This window comes from Miscanthus floridulus, chromosome 18 (genome assembly GCF_019320115.1).
Source record: "Miscanthus floridulus cultivar M001 chromosome 18, ASM1932011v1, whole genome shotgun sequence".
Classification (NCBI taxonomy): domain Eukaryota; kingdom Viridiplantae; phylum Streptophyta; class Magnoliopsida; order Poales; family Poaceae; genus Miscanthus; species Miscanthus floridulus.
Genome location: NC_089597.1, coordinates 106,572,943 through 106,594,104, shown reverse-complemented (window position 1 = coordinate 106,594,104; position 21,162 = coordinate 106,572,943). Strand labels below are relative to the sequence as shown.

The 21,162-nt window shown below is 42.0% G+C and overlaps 2 protein-coding genes across 3 annotated transcripts in view; both read right to left on the bottom strand.

The window, feature by feature from the left end:
- Positions 1 to 2,445: 2,445 nt before the first annotated feature.
- LOC136520380 (uncharacterized) lies at positions 2,446 to 15,855 on the bottom strand. 2 transcript variants are annotated; one of them, XM_066513881.1, is made up of 8 exons: positions 15,639 to 15,855; positions 13,003 to 13,326; positions 11,781 to 12,908; positions 8,820 to 11,573; positions 4,842 to 5,960; positions 3,629 to 4,740; positions 3,382 to 3,506; positions 2,446 to 2,929 (listed from the first exon to the last, which is right to left on the bottom strand). In XM_066513881.1, the coding sequence occupies exons 1-6, from the start codon at positions 15,675 to 15,677 to the stop codon at positions 3,685 to 3,687; spliced, it is 6,420 nt and encodes a 2,139-aa protein (XP_066369978.1). In that variant the 5' UTR covers positions 15,678 to 15,855; the 3' UTR covers positions 2,446 to 2,929; positions 3,382 to 3,506; positions 3,629 to 3,684. The 2 variants fall into 2 exon arrangements, with proteins under 2 accessions (XP_066369978.1, XP_066369979.1); XM_066513882.1 differs by having other exon boundaries at positions 15,683 to 15,855.
- Positions 15,856 to 17,176: 1,321 nt separating this feature from the next.
- LOC136520381 (uncharacterized) overlaps positions 17,177 to 21,162 on the bottom strand; it is a 28,074-nt gene continuing 24,088 nt past the window's right edge. Inside the window, exons 6-8 of the mRNA XM_066513884.1 lie at positions 17,987 to 19,353; positions 17,840 to 17,899; positions 17,177 to 17,644 (exon numbers count right to left, since the gene is read on the bottom strand). Of these exons, the coding sequence (XP_066369981.1) occupies positions 18,229 to 19,353 (1,125 nt within the window). The 3' untranslated portion in view covers positions 17,177 to 17,644; positions 17,840 to 17,899; positions 17,987 to 18,228. The remainder of the gene's footprint in view (positions 17,645 to 17,839; positions 17,900 to 17,986; positions 19,354 to 21,162) is intronic.

The window sequence follows — 21,162 nt, the reverse complement described above, 5'->3', positions numbered from 1 at the left end:
TCCAACGGAAGGGCACATTTTGGGTGACGTGGCCACTGGTTCGTTCGGAGGAGCTGGCCATCTTTTTGGCTTTTAAATATAAGTCCGGACCGAAGAAACTCTCCATTGTCCGGTAGGTAGAGGGAGACGTACCAAAAAAAAGATGGACAAAAAATAGGCTGAAATTTTGTCTCTTTATTATTAAAAATATAGATATAGATATAAATAAAAAAAACCATATTATAAATAATAGTGCTATAATCCACTGGACCTACTTTTGTTGATTAGTATTTTTCTTTTGAAGTAAGAACAAGTCATCACAATAATTCAGGAATCCCAACACTCTTATTATTACAGTTTAAAATCCAAAAACCAACTGTAATCCAAATAAACCCTAAGTACATATACCATTTTTGGGGAATACAATATGCGGTACGGTGGAGAGGAGAACCCGAATGGACGATTCTGCAGTCTTGGTAAATAGTATTTCTTCCATCCCACTTTTTTTTATTTACATTGATTATTTCTTTTTTTTATCGGCACGTTGATTATTTCTGAAGTCGCATCTAACTACTACTTTATACTACTGTCCCTCCGGCCAATTCATTGGCATTTCGTGCCGTGAAATACTGCTGTGGGGATTAGATTAATCGACGGACGCGGAGTTGACTGACCCGTTACGAATTGAAAGTAATTCATGTCTACATCCGTTTGAGAAAGGCCAGCCTATAGCATCGTTGCGACACAAACACTTTTACTATATTGAACGGTTTACTTGTCGTGGGCATTATTTTTTCTTTAATTAATTAACGTAGTTTCGATGTAGGCATTGCATTGATGTCAGGGGATACCGACCGGAACTGGACTTTGATTAACACCGACGATGATAGGAAGTTTGGAGGTAATAACACTCGTCGTCTCATTGGTCTATCTATCGTGCTTGCACTATGCACACGAGGAAAGTACAAGGACTTCTCACCTGCCACTGCCATTGGCAATTCTTCAATCCTATCACGTCATACAGAATGAGACCCATGGCTTTTGAAATTGGATCCTCCACTATGAAAATTGCCTACATCGATGAGCTACCCACGAAGTCAAGCTTCCCAGCACACCCATGTCCAAACTCTTATCCTGTAGAATGCTAGACAATTGCTCCACTTACTGCAATAGACCCGAAAACTATGTGATACCATGGTTGACAAGTTTAACATGACTGCAACACAGTACAAGCGAAACAAAAAGGAAGAAATGCACCATATGGGTAAACCGAAACTTCTTTATGACATAGGTATCTATGCTCTCCTTGGCAAATTTAAAGTACCATTGATCTTTTTCCGCTCTTCTTCTAAAGCCATTTGAAGAGGATGCCTCGTGTGGGCGGCAAAGAAGGGGGCAAAGACGAGGGACTCTACGGCCATGAGCTTGATGAGGATGTTCACCAACACCAATAGTATCCCTGGTGACAGCAGTTCCATATCGCACAAACTTAGTGTTCTACTCCCTCTGTTCTAAAATCTACTCCCTTTGTCCCTGAATAAGTCTTAAATCAAACTTTTTAAATTTTGACCGAATTTATGAAAAAAAAATCAAGATTTATGACATCAAACTAATATCATTAGATTTACCATATAATATATTTTCATAATGTGTTAAATTTATGTCATAGATGTTGTCACTCATTTCTATAAAGTTAGTCAAACTTAAAAAGTTTGATTGACACGAATTCTAGGAATTGATTTATTTTAAGATAGAGGGAATAGATTATAAGATGTTTCGGCTTTTCTAAAAATATTGTTTTTACTTTGCATCTAGACATAATGCATATATCTAAATGCATAGCAAAAGTAACGTGTCTAGAAAAGCCAAAACACTTTATAATTTGAAACTGAAGGAGTACTTAAGGGCCTGTTTGACACAGCTCACAACAGCTTTATGAGCTTTTTTTTTTCAAACACTTTTTTCAAAATAGCTTCGTAGGTAAAGCGGTTTTTTCTCCTCTCACAAAGCGATGGGGTGGAAGAGAGCTGAAAAAGTAGCTTTTGCCAGCTTCATCTGAAAGAAGTGGTCCCAGCATGCACCATTGACTGGTCTTGCCCTAAAAGAAAGAGAGAGAGAGAGAGAGAGAGAGAGAGAGAGAGAGAGAGAGAGAGCAGGGGAGGGAGGCGCGCGTACGCCGGAGCGTGGCCGCCAGGGCAGAGCTCGCCAAGAGTGGGACCATCGACGCAGGGTGGGGGTGTGGCTGCCAGAGGCACGGTCGCCGGGGCGCTTCCGCCTGAGTCGCGAGGCCGGGGCACGAGGACAGAGGGCGGCCGCCAGAGGCACGGGGCCGGAGCGCGGCCGCCGGACATCGGGGCATGACATCCTAGATATAGGGTTGCTCGGGCAAGAGAGAAAGGAAAAAGACGCGCAGGAGAGAGGAGATATGGAAAAAAAAGGAAAGTGCATTGTAATCATTTTCCTATTTGGGTTCATGTGAAGCTGCAGTGCCAAACGGGGTAAAAAACAGCTCAGCTTTATAAAAAAAAGCTGCTTGTGAAGCTAGTGAAGCTTCACCAGTGAAATTGAGCTATGCCAAACGGATCCTAAATATCATACGTATATTTTAGAAATAAAACAAGAAAGCAACATGCCATAGGTCTACCAAACTAGCCGAATAGCCAGGCATTCATGCGCTGTACGAAGTCCAGGCAAACACACCACTACACCAGTGTCCAGTGGCGGCGAAGAAGAATCAACCACCACATGCAAATTCAAGCCCTCGTCAAGAGATAAATACGACACACTGCTTCATCCTTCCTTCTTCACCGCGAAAAATATATAGCAAAGCATGCTTCCGTTACAATTAGCAACTTCAGCTCTTCACTATACACACAGGCTGCTTCGGTATGGAATTGTGGATATATATTGATAGCATGCTGCAGGTCAGCGTGCAGTTCCTTCTTTGATGCTGGAAAAGATTGATACAGAAGGGGAAAATTTTAAGTACAGGATGAGAGGTGCATGGAAAACAAAGTAAGCATGTGGATGCATGGTCGTTTGCAGAAAGCACAGGAGGCCTCTCTTTTGACACCAACCTGCTTGCTAGTACATCAGTTCAGTCACATTTTAAAATCTGAACAGAGCAGGGGCAAAATTCATGGTACAATGCAAATCAATCTATGCTTCTATTTCATCAACCACAAGTGACGAGAGTAATTTATCAAGAAGAGTACAAGCACCATCATGAACATGTAAAAAAATCATATATAGGACAGGAGGGCCAAGATCGATGATTGGACACAAACCAACCTACGCTCCCAACTCATCAACAATGGGAGGAGCAAACATGAGCACATATTAAGGATATCTACAGCGAATTATATACTTCATATGAGATCTTTATTCAAGAAAAGTCTTCACCTCTTCTCAACTGAACATTTCAATTCACCGTGGACAGGGAGAAACAAATGGGAGGCTCATCACCGGCTTGGAGTAATGGAGCAGGAACAACGCCCACGGCTTCTCTCCTGACTCAACTCAAGATCCTGAAATATGGAAAAGCTTTGGCTCCATCACATTGAACAATGATCCACATTAAAGCATAGGCTCCGGCTCCTCGTTTTGTTGGCAATAATTCAGAAAAAAATAGAAATGACAAACCTCTTACCGGATTCGAATCTTAACCATCCATGGACACTGACGATGATGGGGAGTTGTCTCAATCTATAATATAGTCACATTTGGAATATGTGCCAGCTTGTTCTTATCCTCTCCATATCTGCATCTCTTCTCAAGCACTGGTCCACAGTTTAACAGGGTCAAGGTCTGCAATCCGGTGAGCTGTTGGATGCATGCAGGTAAAGTTTTCATAAAGTAGGTCTCCACCTTGAGCTCCCGGAGCGAGGTGATCTCGCCCAGCCACTCTGGCAGCGTCATAATTTCGTCACAGTTCAATATCTCGAGTTTCTGGAGGGATCTCCATCCCCGAATACTCTCTGGCAAAGGTATATCATCATAACAGTCGTCTATAATCAATTCCCCGATGTCAAAGTGTCGTAGACCGTTCCAGGATGTGGATGAAAACCCTCTGCTATACCTGATCTCCATTTTGTATAATGAGGCAGGGATGGATGGCCTCATGATTCGAGGAAAAGATGGACACATGTCTTGGCCTGGTTGTCCTTTCCTGCCTGATAAGATGTACCTGGCACTCCTTGGGATTGATGGTTCAAACCTCAACATAGAACAACAGTGTATCTCCAGATCTTGTAAGCCTGGAAACAAATTCTCATCGCTACAACCCTGCCCCTCCATGGATATTTGCAACTCCTGGTTGGTTAATTCGGACATTGTAATTCTTCTGAGCTTTCTAAGTGGTTCTGTGCACCAGATGCAGACTTTCGACCTTATGCTCTGTACCCGTGAAATGTGCAGCTCTTGGAGGCTCTGTAACTGATCAAGACGGAGATGTTCAAATCCCACACTGGAGAGCTCCAATTTCACAAGGTTTGGTAACTGATCCAGACGGATATGTTCAAGTACCACACTAGTGAGCTCCAATTTCACAAGGTTTGGGAGTGATGACATCCAAAGAGGGTTATATGCATCATCATATCCCTTTAAGCTAAGTATTTCGAGCGAGTCATAAGGGTGGAGCTTTTTTACATCCAGTGTGGATACTTTATTGTATTTAGAACACACAATATGTAGTTCAATAAGCTGGGGACTACAAATCCTCTCCATAAACATATCGTTTGAATGGACCAAGAGAACAGGGCTCTGCATTTTCAAAGACAACAAGAAACAAAAGGCATGGCCAAATTATCATTTTATATACAGCTGAATATAAGTCATACATATAGACACGCAGAGTAAATTACCTGAGTTATATCTACACTTCCAATGTGTTTTATCTTGTCTTTGTCCTCTCCTGATGTGCAACGTTTGCGGAGTCTGTAGTTGCACTTCTTAAGGACCAGCTTCTCCAAAGCACTGAGGTCTTGAATGGATTGGGGCAATCGCTCAAGTTTGGCAGCATGTACACACAGATCACGCAGTGATACAAGTTCTCCAAGCCATTCCGGTAAAGCAGAAAAATTCCAACATTCTAGTACCTCTAATTTGCTGAGGAAGAGGCAGCATCGGATGCTATCTGGCAAGGTAGTAAGGTCGATACAGGAACGAATACTCAGTTGCTCCAGATTAACACAGTACTTAAGAAGTTCCCACTTCTCGAGGCCATTCATTTTCTTGATTGTAAACTCTCTCAGTTTCCTAAATAATGGTGTCTTGTCTCCATATATAGCAGCATCAACTTTGGCGACACAAGGCATATTTGAGATGCACAGCTCTTCCAGGTTTGCTAATTTGCCTAATAAAGGGATATGCTCACACAATATCATGTCAGACAGCTCAACTTTCACAAGATTTGGAAGCGAAAAACTTATATCCATCACCCAGGAGCACAATGTACGACTCCTATAGCCTTGTATTCGAAGTGTTTTTAGGGTCCCATGAGGCTGGAGTTTTTCAAGAATCAGAAAGTCATTAACTATGCTTGAATCCTGTGGCAAACTGCTGCTAGACCACATCAAACTCAGTGACTGCAGTTGCTGATATTGGGACAACTGGCCTTGCCTGCTTACTTCCTCTGCTCTCTCCACATGCTCAAGATTCTGGATAGTTATCTGCTCAATTTTGTAGTCATGGTATTGATATAGAAGGGAGAAGTTATTGGAGCAATTAGTGGCAGAGCCAGTGGCAAAGTGTAGGGGGTGCTCTTCCCCTTGTGTTTCATTCTCTTCCATCTCTTTTTTCCGGTGAACCCAGCACCTGAGGGGATCTTCCTCCTCTTTATTGTCTCCCTCTTCTTCTAGTGTTTCTAATTCTTCCTCCTCCAGTGCTTCTTTCCAACGTAGCTGCTGCCTGTAGCTGTCAAAAATTAAAAGCGGATTCCTGTACACCCGACTCCGCTTTGGTCTTACGCTAAAAAGAGCCACCTGCGTTGTACCACATTCAGCATTAAAAACTAAATAAACTACTACCAACATTAGTATGCATACGATAGCCATCCGACTCCCATGGTGATATTGGCGATCTTGAACATATACAAATGCTATCGTGTATGTTAGCAAAAATTGAATGACCACACTGAAATTTTTATCCATGTCAGAGTTTTGATTAAATTCGAGTAGATCTTATAATTTCTTAAGAGTATCTAAATATTCGAACATTAAAACTTTGATAAGTATTCCAACTTAGATATATTTTTTTAGCATAATTCAATTAAATAACTCTAATTTTACAACAATTGATGATGTCATTATAGTTAAAATGGAACAACTACATATCATACTGCAACCCAATCAAAATCTTAAAATATTTTATATTCACTACCTAAATAAATTTGAGGAAAGGAGAACAGATTGAATATTTATTTCCAGTATTTGGAAACTCATTCTCTCATTGCAGCATTAATACATCCTACTTTCAAATTAGATATTTCAGAAATATATAACGCTTGGTTTTGTGCATATCACCAAAATGGAACATTTACACTATGTACAATGCACATGTCGGTTTCGTAGGATTTCGAGTCTGATTACTAATTTATTTTTGGGGAAAATGAATCGACCCAGTCAGGTGAATGCTTATGGCATGACACTATGTTTTTGTCACATCACTCCCTCTGATACGACATGAGCACGCCTTGATACCGGTGTGGCAGATTTCCCGAGTCAATGCATGTGGCATGATACCGGTGTGGCCAAATGGATTATATTTTAAAATACTTTTGAGGGTAGGTTATTTTGAAAATCTATTTTTTAAACGGTAAAAAATTAAAAAAAAACACGTATGTGAAGATATTCTTTTGTGGATAAGGACAAACCCTTCCTTCAACTTTGTTAATGCTATGGTTTGAAGGGATTAGAGGGATCAAAAGGAATTGAGGAGGATTAATAAATTCTTATAAGTTAAAATCTCCTTGATCCTCTCGAATCACGTTGGAAACGGGATTAACTAAACAGGGTCAAAAGATGTGGTTGGTTAATGATTTAATGTGCATAGGACAGAGTGTAAGCTATGCTTTGTTTGGTTAGGACAAGTCTTTTCACAAATGGTTACTCTATTACTATGGGCGTCCTAAAATACATGGGAATATGAGTTTGTCCAAAGTTAAATTGTCATAAGTTTGACAAAATACCCATTCGATATAAAAAAATTATTATTATTGGTCAAGGTTAAAACAATTTGACTTGGGATAAACTCAGAATTCTTATGTTTTAGAACGACGTAATAATATATATAAATTTTGTGCTTAGTCTTGGGAGATCTTTTCAAAAGGTGCGAGTTTTGGGGAAAAATGGTGGCATGGGATTTGTACATGAATTGCATATACTTAAACTAAGGGGGCTGCCAAACACCCTTTGTAACTATAAATTTGTGTTATCATTGGTTTTTTTCTAGAGTTGCAAACCAAGTTAACCATTGCATGGTAATTTGCTGTCAACATAGGCCTTAAACCTATCCCTTGTGTCGATGGGTAAACACCGGTAAATTAACACTAGCAGACTAAATTGATGTTTGGCTGAGGGATTTGGAGGGCGAGGTCTCACTAAATCTGATATAAACATGCAAGGGAAATGAATGAGCTTGTGCGTGGACTCCACGAGCAGACCTTGTAATCCGTCTGAGCCTAGCATTGAAACAAGAGTTAGCTCTTCTCTTTCCCTCTCTTCTCTCTTGTAAGCAAAATTCTGAGCTAGACTTATATGAGCCCTTTGTAGACTTGCTTAGCATGTTCTTTTAGTGTTGTTTTAGTTTTTTTTAAGGACATGTTTAGCATGATGGCCCTAAGGACTTAATCTTAGTGTGATGTTTTAAGTCCTAGGCTTCATCCTTGCAAGAGGTGGGTAGAATTTGTAAAGACAAAGGTTGTTGCACTAAATTTTAGAGCCCAATTCACCCACTCTAGAGCCATCCAGTCCTTTCAGAGCCAAGCTTTTCCTGTGGGACTCATTCTATTTGAACCATGTTGAATCGACGGTTAAACAGGTTGGACCAAGCAAACCATGAACCAAGACCTGGATTGGTTCAGTATCCGTTACAGTCATAATATAACTATGGCGGAGCACTAGGAGTTGATGTGTGCCGTAACTGCCACCACTGCACCTTCCTATTTCACCTCCAATTTTTTTCTGGTTATTGTTAATATTCCATTCAATTCAAATTTGACTTCCAACTCAAAAATCCAATTTTAAGGAATTACCCCACAAGTTTAAAAATCAATGTGGTTAGGAGAGCAAATTTTTCTAAACAAAATAAAAAAAATCCTATACAAGGCCTTTTTTAAAAGGTAAAAGCCCAAATTACTCCCCTGCGCATGAAAATTGACTGCATAACCTATAAATTACTTTTGTGTTGAATTTACGCCTCCAGTTGAGTCTAAAGCTCCAATTATGTAGCTGATAGTGAACATCATAACTTATGTAGTTATGTTAGAAAAATACATTATGACATTTTCATCATAATTTTTGTACAATTTTGTATGTAGGATTAATTTATTATAGATGCCTAAGTTATCAAAAATTAATGATGAACATTCATAATGTATTTTTGTAACATAAAATATGATTTCTTTCAACCTACAAGATTGAAACTTAAAATTCAACTTACATGTGGAGAAACAAGAAAGAAAAATCTTACTAAATGGTAGATTAGACCAACTGAAATATCTTGAGAGATAAATTGAACATAAAATTAGTTTTGGGTGCTTTGTGGACAATGTTCCTGTGCTGGGGCCGAGGAGTAAATTGAACTTTTTCATTCTTTTAAAAAAGTAAATAGGGTCAACTTACCTCCCTCGTATTGACATACGGAATATGATGATAGCCAGACAACATTGAAATAAGAAGTTCTGGAGATGGTGTAGTCAATTTTTCCAATCTGGTCATTTTATGCAGTGAGTCACGCCAGAAGAAGTAGCGGATGCAATCGACTTCAATTTCCTGTAGTGATGTGAATAGAGCCAATATTTTAGGAAGTGGCCCGTGGCAATCTGTTATCTTGACTTTCCGAAGGGTTCCAAAAGACCATTCCTCCATTCTGGACGGTCTGGCAATGATGTTGCATCTAGTGATAAAAAGCTCCTCCACGTTGATGTGTGTAACTACTTTCACAATCCATCTTAGAAAATCATCATGTATTTCAACACAGTCCTCTATCCACATTTTTGATTTGAATGTGGGATTCAAATGCAACATATCATATCTTTGGATACCTATGGCATCTTCCTCGATATGATCCAGATTGCGAAAGCTATTCTTGATGATGTACTCCTTGCTCATTGGGATATATGGATGCAGTTTTAGATTATGACAGCTTTCTATCTTCAAATAATCAAGTGTAGGGCCTGCTTCCTGTTCTCTTCTTTCTTTAGAGGGAGCTGGAGTTAGTACTGGCTTGCAGGTGACAGCAGGTGCGTCATTTCCAGCACCAATGTAGTGTATTCTCTTTGTCTCTGTCGACGTGCTACAGCGTGGAGCTTTTAAACAACCCTTGACCTTTGCTACAAGGCCTGCTACTGCTGCCTTTCTTTTGACTTGCTTATTTACAGGAAGAGAACCAGGTAACTTGTCATGCTTATCTCTTGTTTCTCTCTCTTCCTCATCGAAGTCACGACTTAATACCACCTCATGTACTCCAGTCTCTTCCACATCATTTACTTGTGTCTCTGAGTTGTCATCATAAAATATAAGTACAGTGATGTCTTGCAGTCCAACCAATGTCAGTCGTCTTAACTTCTTGCATGGTACAATTCGTGCATGACGAAGCAGAGGCATATCATTAATCTCCAGTTCCTGTAGATTTGGTAAATGTCCCAATGTAGGAATATGGTCACATCCCTTGATATTGGACAATACAATTTTCACCAGATTTGGGAGTGTGTCATCTATCTTGTTAACCCAATTAGGAAATCTGGTTCCACTGTAGCCTTTTAAAGAGAGGCACTGTAAATTGTAATAGGGCCTGAAATTTTCCAAAACTGCCATAGCCTTTTCCTCACCAGCCCCATCAGGTGTCAAAGAACACAAAAAACAAGACCATTCAAAACTCAAGAAATGAAGCTGTTGCTTCCTGCTCAGTTCCACTTTCTTTGCTTCCTCTGGCGACACCACATTCTCAAGGCATTTGATGTTTAGCTCATGATGGGTGAGATCCAGGATCTGCTGGAGAAGCATAATATTGCTGTGGTTGTCTGCAGGTTGTGCCCGTACATTAAAGTTGGGCAAGGTTAGAAGGTCTACCAAGCTTGCAATGCCTTTTTTTGAGAAGAGTGTGAACCCTCCAACTGATAGGTACTTAAGATGATGCAAACGTTGGGTGATGATATCCTCTTGCAGCATACCTAGCTCTAGTTCTCTATTGAGATCTTCTGAACTCTCTACATTTGCCACAGAGGTTCCTGGAGCTTCAGGATAAGCTTTTGCATCAAACCCAGAGAGATTTAGGTACTCCAACTTATCGAATTTCCAGTGCGGAATCAAATTTAGAAAGTTGTTAATTCGAGAACAACCTGATAGATTTAAATACCGGAGCTCACAAAGACTGGTGCAGGAATTTGGAAGGGCAGCCAGATTAGTACAATTTGATAAATCCAAAGTTTCCAACATCGGGCAGCAGCCAGCATCATTCTCACAAACTTCAGGAAGAACTTCAAGAGAGGTACAGCCAGACAAATTCAAACCTAGAAGCTTCTTCATGTACTTGAATAACCCACTAGGCAATAGTTTCAACTGGTGGCAGAAGGACATATTCAGATGTATCATATTTGCAAGGTAAATGAAAGAATCAGGCAGCTCACAAAGTTGGTAACAATGCAACAGGTTGAGATACGAAAGTTCCTGAAGCCCACCAAACTTTGAAGGAAGCGTTTGAAGCTGAGAACAATATGAAAGGTCGAGGAATGAGAGTTTTCGAAGCTCCCCAAACTCATTAGGCAGAGATTGTAGGCTACCACATCCTGATAGGTTCAGGTGTAGCAGCTCTTTGAGTATATGAATTTCTTGTGGCAGCTCTCTAAGATTTGAGCAGCCATGTAGATCCAAATAGTGTAGGTTGACAAATTCACAAATGTAACTGGGAATATCAACAAGGCCAGTATTTTCGGAAAGATTCAATGCTAGTAAACCATGCAAGGAGCTTAGGGACTTGGGCAGAAGGCCAGTTTGCATTCCAGATATATTTAAGAACTTCAACAGTCTAAAATTGCTGATAGAATCAGGTAGATCGGCAATAGAGGTACATGTACCTAAATCCAGTACACGTAAGAATTCAGCTCCCATCAAAGACTTCAAACTAGTCTGAGCAATGCTACACTTCTCAAAACGAAGAGCCCTTGCTGTGCTAGGTATAGACCAATAATATAGGGATGAGTCACATAAATTTGAGAGCAACATGTGTCGGCAGTTCTCTGTATTACCATGAGGATTTTGTTGCCTATTAGCATCAAAGGCAATAACTTCATCACCCGCAACTAATCTAGCTAGATCATGAACCAAATCATGCATCTGGAATAGTACACCTCGAGGTTCGTTATATCTTGCAAATGGCTGAAAAGATGAAATTGTACCCATGTTAGTAAACTACCTTGCCCAAGTTTAGTCATAATTAACTTGCATGGTAGCATGTATTATCAAAAAAACAAAAAATGAACATAAATTGACGTAGATTGGCTTTTTTGTAGTGGAACTAGATGAGACTACCTAAATAGAAGTTTGACCTCAAATACTAAGCAGTAAAAGAAACCAAGGACTTACAGTTGGAGACATTCCAGCTACATCCTGAAGAAACGACATCTCACGAAGCTCCTCAAAGTATCTTTCTCCAGCTTGTTGCACGGTGAACGATTGGCTAGCAGCAGGGAGCTGAACAAATCCAAGAGCAATCCACTGCTGAATCAAGCTGCTCTTCTCTATGCGGGAGCCTTTAGGAAAAACAGCACAATATGCAAAACAGGGCTTGAGATGATAAGGCATGTATTGATAACTAAGCTTCAGTGATGGTAGTACTTTCGTGTCTATGAAAGGTCCATCTCCATCTTCTGCCCAGATATCACTATCCAGTATAGCTTTCCATTCATTAGTTCTCCGGCAAAGGCGACCCAGAGAATTTGCTGCAAGTGGCATTCCGCTGCATTTATTTACTATCTCTCTTCCTATACTTTCCTTATCAGCATCCACCTTTCCATGTGGAAATGCCTTTGCTCTGAACAACTCCCAGCAGCAATTGTCCGGTAAAGCACCTAATTCTATTGTCAAACTCCCATTCATTAGCTTAGCAACTTTTACACTGCGTGTGGTTGCAATGATCTTGCTGCCTGCTTTAGCACCCCGCAGCAGTGTCCTTAGTTTTTCCAACTCATCTGGATCTTCTTCCCATAGGTCATCAAGAACAATAAGAAACCGTTGCTCTTTAACAATAGTTTTCAAGCGGTCCCGTGTAGCTTGTAAGGTGATATCAGCAGAGCTACTTGATTTATCCAGTTGGGAGATGATAGATTGACCGATGGTCTTGATATCAAATTTTAGAGAGACATAGACCCACACTTGGATGTCAAAGAATTGCATTGTTCTATCATCGTTGAAGACCATCTGGGCAAGAGTAGTTTTACCTACTCCTCCAAAACCATAAATAAAAATGATGAAGCAGTTTGAGTCATCTGCTTGCAGCATACTGATTATTCTTTCTTTTTCTTCGATCCTCCCAATGGGGACTTCATCAGCATCTGAAAATGTCTCACGTTTCCTGAACACTTCTTCGTCATTCTTTCTAGTGTCTTCTCTGAAGTTGAATTTGTTCTGGTGATCTATTATCTCCTCTATTGTTTCCATCATTCTTTTCAATTTATGAGGCATCTTCAACCTTTCAGAGCATGCAACTAATTCCTGTTGTCAATAAATAGCACACATCGTAACAGATTTCATCATAATCTACCGCAGTTTAGCTTTGAAGTATTATAGCTGGCAAGTGGCAACTGACCTTTGTAGCCTTGGCGCTAAGCGGAAGGACTTCACCCTTGTGGGTGGTGGTCCAGGACTCGAAGAGTAGCAGCATATCCTCTAAGTCATAAGCTGCAGCCTTGAGCTTCTTGAGCGTGTGACGGACACTCTGCAGCTTTGACGACTGCCTCTCCGCGTCCCTGAGGAATGATTGAATGAAGGACAGATTGTCCTTGATGCTCCCCAAATCTTCACTGAATTTCAGCTGCCTAGCAATCTCTTTCCAGGCGGCGTTAAAGGTGACATCAGCGAGCTTGCGGAACAATTCCACCACGGCATCCATCGTAGGACGCGAACGAATACCCTGCGGGAAACCAGAACGTGTGTGGAGTAAGGAACTAGTAGCAGAGGTGAGGCCACAGAGGACTCTTTTTCAGCGCACGGGTTCATTCTTCTTCCCTGTTCTTCCTCTATTCTTCTTATTCGTGGTGCCATTCTGCTCCCCCGCTGCAGCCCCCGGCCAGCGGCGCCCTCGCCTCTGGCCGCGCCGCCCACCCACGCCCTCACCTAATCCCTGTAGGAGAAAAAATCTTGTGCCCCTCGCCCCCTAACCTTGCCTTCTAAGCCCGGAGGTCATTGGAGTTACCCAAGCTCCACCCCAAACCCTAACCTTGCGGGTGCACTGTTCTTCTTCCTCCTCACCAGCATCGTTTCTGTACGTGTGGACGCGTGTCCGTGCGTTGCGCACAGCGCGCGCGTTATGTATTTTGGAGGCCATACTAGGTATCTAGCTGTCTGTCACGCCCTACGTCAGGCACCGCCATCTTACAGCATCTCCACCAACGCTATTCAAAACAGAGCCTCTACTTTTTTTAGCCACCTATTTAAAGAGACCAACGTGACATCCTCTTAGATGAGTTTGGAAGGTCATCCTCTATTGAATGAGCCTGTAAGGTCTATTTTAGATAACATTGCTGTAAAAAAATAGTATTTAAATAATCTTTTATGTTGGAAGAGGTGCGCCGGTGTTAGGGAGCCGGCATCGAGGAGCGTCGATGGCGGGAGCCAAAGGTGCGCCTGCACCCACGTGGGGGCATGGCTGCCGCATCGGACAGGGTCATCGTGCTAGGACAGAGCCGCCAACGTTGAGGAAAGTCGCAGCGCCGAGCAGAGCCGCCGACGTCTGGGAAGATCGCCGCGCCGGCCAGAGAGTGCCGGGGAAGGGAAGGCGACGGGGTGGAAGGGACACGGCGGGAGCAGCTGTAGGCTCGCACGGGGAAGAAAGGCTTAAGGAAAATTTTGGGTGGCCGAGTAGGGGGCTAAGAGCATCTCCAGCAACATCCCCTACTAGACCGATATCCCCAATTTTGGTAGTGGAGGCAAAAATAAAACAGCTCCAGCAGACCCCAAATGTTGGCCTCCTATTTTTCTCTCCCACTACCCATTCTTGTTGGCCCCCTAATAGACTACCCAATCTTTTTTCCCATGTTTCTTCTCTGCACGTCTCTTCTTCTCGCCAAGCGAGGGAATTAAAGGGTTAATGCAAAATTCATCCAGTGGGCTACCCGCATAAAAATTCATTATGTTGTAAAGTTTTTCTCTCCTATCGGTACTCATGACCGCAACATGATCCAATAGATCACGGGTAGGACTTGAAATTGGTGGAAATGATCGAGCAATACTTTCTTCAGATTCCGGTCTAGAGTATGTTCCCATTCACTTGTTAAGGAAATGGCTATCAAGAACGAATTAACCCTTTATTCTTTTTTTTAAGTCCACTAGTTCCCCGCTAAGAAGGTAGAGCAGTTTAGTAGCTCACAAAGCTCATAAGCTTGGGGTTACGGGTTCGATATGATATATGTATCATCCATTTGTATATGGTATATATGGATTTGTTTTTCTTTCCTAAAAGAGTTTTGGTCTAACAGTTTTTTATTATTTCTCCGGCACACCAGCATCGCGGCTCTCTCCTTCGCGCGACTCTCCGGCGTGGGCGCGGCGGGCCTCGCCGGCGCTGCTCCTAGCGCGGGTGCCTCCACGACGGCGCTCCCAGGAACAGGCCGGCCTCCCGGGCGACGCTCCCCGCCGGCCATGCCGCAACAACACACTACCTCTATGCCGGCCGGATCCGTAGCGGCCCGCTCCTCGGCTACTCCCCTCCCCGCGCGGCAACCTCCTTCGGCCACTCCCCGGTAACCTCCTCCGGCCACTCCCCCAGCGGTGGCCTGCTCCCCATCCCCATGGCTGAGTTCGTCAATGGTGACAAGGACCCACATGTCATCCACTTCTTCTTAAATGAATTTGTGCACACGAACTTGCTCAGATTGGTTTGAATTGGGACCCGAATCGATCGCATGTTTTGATTGATCCCCTCCCAGAGTTTGTACAAAATCTTGTGTCTCATGATGTAAATGTTTCACCCTAGATATAATAAAGTGCAAACTTGTTTCAGAAAAAAATAAGAGGCTAACAAATTTAGGAGGCAGGGTCTGGAGCTGAGTTTTTAGTCTCCACTACTAAATTGAGGATAGGATGTCATTTGGGTAGTGTTGCTCGAGATGCTATTAACGGTTCCTATTCCTCTGTTCTGATCATCAGATGGGAAAGTACTCCGTAAACAAACTGCTCCAAAGCAGCAGGAGTGTGAAGGAACGAATAGCAGAGGACATCACTTACATCAGGGCTAGAGGAACAGGGAGGCGGAAAGCCTTTCATCTTACCACTAGCAGCAGTAGGAGTACGCCGTGGCCGGAGTCAGGCGGCCGCGGCAGCGGGAGGCAACCCGGCTGGGTGACCGTCTCCTCCCCTCCTCTTCCCGGGTTCCTCTGGGCTTCCTGGCAGAAGAGATGGGTACTTGAGAGAGGTGTGAGAGAAAATGGGAGCACCGAGATTGTCGTCCCGGTACTCATAAGTCCAGACCGTGCTCCACACGGCGTTACGGGTGAAATTCGATGCACGCGCTTGGCCGCTTGCGCCGCGGACAATGACTCTTGGTCAAGTCGTCCGTGTGCCGACTGCCGATGGCACCACACGCAAAGCTTACGCCCTATTTAGATTCCAAAAATTTTCACCTTAAAATGTCACATCGAATCTTACAGCATATGCATGGAGTACTAAATATAGATGAAAAACAAAACTAATTGTACAGTTGGGTGAGAAATCGCGAGACGAAACTTTCGAACCTAATTAGTCTATAATTAGATACTAATTGTCAAATACAAATGAAAGTACTACGGTGGCCAAAAACAAAAAAAAATTTACCAACTACACGCGCCCTTATTCTTTCCGTTCGGCAAGTCAAGTCAATTGACCGGAAGCAGTGACAGTGAGATCTGACGCGCTAAGTCTGAGCAAAGCGGAAGAGCCTGTAGCAGGGTCCAAAGAGGTTGAGGTATTGGAACTCGCCGCCGGTTACCCACCTAATAATCACATAGTAAGGTGTGCTTTCTGCGTCTCTTATCCTACCCTTCGGGTGAATTTCCGTTTTCACCTTGTCACCTACAACTGTAAACTCTGAAATGGAGCCTGTTTAGTTCATCACGTAACAAACAATATTTGCATATACATGGAATCAGGGCCTGAAAACTTGATAAAACTCAGTCATCATCGAAGAAGCCGAATCTTTTTCTTTGATTCGGTCTCATCAAAATCTCATGGCCTGTTACAGCAACGAAGATTCAGCGCACTTGTCGACACTAGCTGACGGGCTCTATGGGACTACTGCCTCCGTTCCATTTTGTCTGGCGCACACGTATATCAAGATTTAAACTTTAAAAACTTTGACCAATAATTAGGCTAATAATATTTAACTATTATAATACGAATTTTATATGCTTAGATTTGTAACGAATTATACTATCCAATGATTATAAGTTTATAAGCATAAATAATATAATATAAAGCAAATGAATGGTCAAAGTGTAATCTAGGAGACCGTGTCATTCTAACTTACGCCAGATAAAATGAAACGGAGGGAGTAATACTTTTCGTTTCTCAAACCAAACAAACCAATGGTCAAGTTTCGAATTTAGAATCGGATGATCCGCTGCCACTCTCAGGAGTCAGGACCAGTGAGGTGATCGATCTACCTTGGCCCAATACCCCTGGCCCTGATAGGTGCGACATTTGTTTGGAAGGACATATCCTGTCCTGAAAAACCTCCGTAATCAAAATACCGAATACAGAACTCTGGGAGTATGGGTTGGTTATGCCTGTTGACTGCAACGGACATTCACAGTGCCCCATACTACTGCTGCTGCTGCTGCTCAGTAGGTGTATTAATCAAATCTAACCGTCAATATTTTCTGCGAGTTTAATCATTGTTACAATTCGATAGAATTTGGGCCAAGTTATTCCCTTCCGTAGCAAAGAACAATTATCCTGACTAAGCGTTGGGTTGTACAGACCGGTCAGCAGTGACCTTGATAGGCTCATAGGCATGCTGGTGCCTAGCTTGTTGCACCATTTTTCTCCCCCCGAAGAAACGCCATTGTTGCAGCATATGCCACAGTTCATTAACTTGCTCTATACGCAGGTACAATCAATGGTGAAAGCAGGAGACACTAGTTCATCTGGATGGATCGGCCGGAGTAAGCAACATCTCCATGCATGCAAGGAGTGAAGATGACAGATCCTCAAGAATTGGCGACTGCTGTAGAACAACCCTTGTCCAAACTTCGAGCCTGTAGGTGATAGCATGATGCTTAAGCACAACAGCATTGCAATACACTAAGAACAAAGGAAGGCACATCATTGTTCAAGTTAAGTGATACTTCTCTATGCTAGATGCTAAAACCTTTTCTTGCATAAACGTTACACTGTAAGGTTTATTTATGAGGAATCAGACAAATCAGGAGCTACTTTCTTTAAGATTTTACCTCACATGTATTTCACACGTTGTCCAAGGCTCCTCCAGTGCTGAATGCAGAGATGGCAATCTGAACGCAAACGACAGAACATGTCAAGAATTTACAGTGATTTTTAGTTTGTTGCCAAAAAAAAAAAAAGAAACAGAATTTACCAACCTGAACAACATAAATGAGCGGAAGAACTCCAGAGTGGAGCTCGACAGTGGAGTGGACTAAAAAATCAGACAATAAGAGGTCTGAGCACCACAATGCAAGAGCACCAGGGGATATCATCTCCCTCGTGTTTGCATCAGTGGAGATCTTGATGCACACCACGCAGTCAGGCTTGGCGGTGGTCCTCCATCCATGAGCCTCTGTACTTCCTCATCAATCTTCGAGCGCAGCAATACCAATATTTCTCATCGCCTCATCTCTTCTACGATTATATTGTCAATGTGCTTTATCTTGCTCCAATCATCTCCTCCCTCGCTACATCTTTGCTTAAACTTTTTTGTGCATTTTAATAGTGTCAAGGCCTGCAAAGATGTAAGCCTCCCGATGCACGGAGGCAGAGTTTTCATCGCCCAGTGGGTCTCTACTTTGAGCTCACGGAGAGAGGCCATATCTCCCAACCATTCTGGCAGTGTCTCCATGTTCTCACAGTTCAATATCTCCAGCTTACGGAGGGATTTCCAGGCCCAAATGCACTCTGGCAACGGGACAGGACTGCTGCAGGTGTCAACAGTTAATTCTTCACAGTCGAGTTGTCGAAGAGAATCCAATGATTGTCCACTAGATAACTTTCCAATGTACTTGATTTCCAATTTGGATGGTGCAGATGTGGATAGCCCCATGACTTGCTTGAAAGATGGGCACCTAAATAACCATGTCCTTGTGAGCATTTCACTTCCTGATATTATATACCTGGCGCTCCTAGGGATTGATGGCTCGAATATCACGTCCCAACAACAATCTATCTCCAAATATTCAAGTCCAGGAAATAGATTCTCGGAGGGCAGGCACGAGGATTCCCACACTAACTTCCCTACCCTTGCCATGGTCACTCTTCTGAGTTTTTTATGCGGTTGCGCGCTAGAGATGCGTATCAATGATCTGGTGGCATAGTCAAGAAGCTCTACACAAGAAGAGACTGACGAAACATGCAGATCTTCAAGACTTTGTAAATGATCTAGATGGAGATGTCCAGCTTGAACGTTAGAAAGATCCATGATCACAAGATTTGGAAGCGACTGCATCCAACAAGGAAAACCAGCATTGATGGGGTAGTTCTTTATGCAAAGCCTTCTAAGGTTTTGATGAGGCCGGAGCTTTTCTAGCGCAACGTTATCGATCATATCGCATTTTGAACTCCACTCCAGACTCAACAGCTGTAGCTCCTCTTTACCCACCAAATTGATTTTCTCAGCTTCTAAGCTTGATAGATGTTGAAGATCCTTAATGTTTAGTTCAATAAGCTGGCGACTCGTAGTTTTTTCCAAAAGAGCCATGCCAATTGATGACCAGATGAGAACCTCGAGGCCCTGCTATTTCAGTAAAACAAAGACCAAAAAAAAAAAGTGAAACATCCTGCAATTATTGTCAAGCTGGGGTGCATAAGATGTAAACCCATCCCTATGTGCTAAGACAGCTTTCATGTAAACCATCCGGCAACCGATGCTGGGCTAGTAGTGTATGAAACCGGTTTAATATCAAGTAAGGAATAAAGATAATTGGTAACTACTCCCTCCGTTCTAAATTATAAGTCATTCAAAGAATCTTGGAGAGACCAGTTTGTATTTTTGATGTATTTTTGTTGCGACTCTCTAATCATATTTGAGATCAATAGATCACCGGTGTCGGTTCCACGGTTTCTTTCAAAAGACTTGAGTGTCGACTGATCTTGGCATGATGACTGGAAAGCATTATGATCGAGGGAAGAGTCGAGATATATAGTAGAGTTTGTGGCTATATTTGGGGGAAGGGGGAAGCAACTGTGAATCCATATTTGAAAGTTAGAAGGGGGCAAGTAGTTGAACAGTTTGTGAAAAGGTTTAGTTAGTAATGGGCCTCTCAAAAAGGATAGTAAGGGATGCATAATTTTAGAGACTGTTTGGTAGGGCTCTTCCTTGCTCCGGCTCCGGCTCCTCCGGAGGAGCCCTACCAAACGCTTTGGAGGAGCAGCCGTTTTCAGTGAAAAACAAAAGAGCTAGAGCTGTTTTGGAGGAGCCACAAATTTCAAAACGGCTCTGGCTCCTCCAGAGGAGCCTTGCCATAAACCCCCTCATTATTGGCATAAATGCCATAGCCATGGGATAGGAGTGAGAAAAAAAATGAAGCAAGATACAACAGCTTTAAGATAAAAAGTTTATCGACGACAAACGTATATAGTGTTGGGCCTTGCTGTGGTACTCCAATTATAACTTGTACTCCCTCTGTTCCAAATTATAAGTCACTTTGACTTTTTTTGTTCATCTATTTTGCTATGTATCCAGACGTATTATAGCAAAATGGATGCACCAAAAAAGTCAAAGCAACTTATAATTTAGAATGGGGGGAGTAGGAAGTAAATAGCCCGAATCAATCACAGCCATTGATTTTTGAAATTATGAAGTAATTAAATAACTAAAAACCTAGAAAAAGAAAAAGAAATCCAAGGAAAAGAATATCTTATTGATCATTTACCATGTATGTTTACTCGTTATATGAAGGTATTACGTACAATTAATATGGTAACCAACATGCAGCACATGGAAGGCTATATTGCTAGGATCAATATGTGCTTATTACCGTGACTGATGGATGAGTGTCTTATTTATTGAACGTGAATAGGGAAAGGACGAAAGTCTAATTAACAGATGCGGAAGTGGACGTGCGGCACTAGCGTCGTTCTAATTAACAGCTCGAAATTTCCATGACACATGTCTACTGTCTTTAACGTCCATAAAAATTTTGAGCTTGTTCTGAATGTTTTAATTAAATTTCAAATAAAACCTAAATTTGAGTATAAATTTTGTTAAGGAAAATTGGATTTTACTGAAGCATGTATGCTAAGAAATTACATGACAAAATACAATTCTTCCAAACATAAACTCGAATGACATTTGAAAAAGCATAACCATAGGACGGCTTTTATAAAGAATCTTATTATTCTTCTATGAAAATAAAAATTGCCTTAGAGATATACAATTTTACCTTAAGCCGTTTTTCATAATAATTGTTTTTGAATTTTGTTCCATTAAAGAAGACATCGTATTGTTGCATTTAGAAAATATAAAAAAATTGTAACATCGTATCCAATCCATAAAAAACACATGTTTACACACTCACATATTGGACCTAGGTCTAATCAATAG

Coding starts and splice junctions, on each gene's coding strand:
- LOC136520380 (XM_066513881.1), bottom strand. CDS start 15,677: ATGAAAGGCTTTCCGCCTCCCTGTTCCTCTAGCCCTGAT. Junction 11,574..11,780: donor TAGCTGGAATGTCTCCAACT/GTAAGTCCTTGG, acceptor TCATCTTTTCAG/CCATTTGCAAGATATAACGA. Junction 4,741..4,841: donor GAAGTGTAGATATAACTCAG/GTAATTTACTCT, acceptor TTGAAAATGCAG/AGCCCTGTTCTCTTGGTCCA.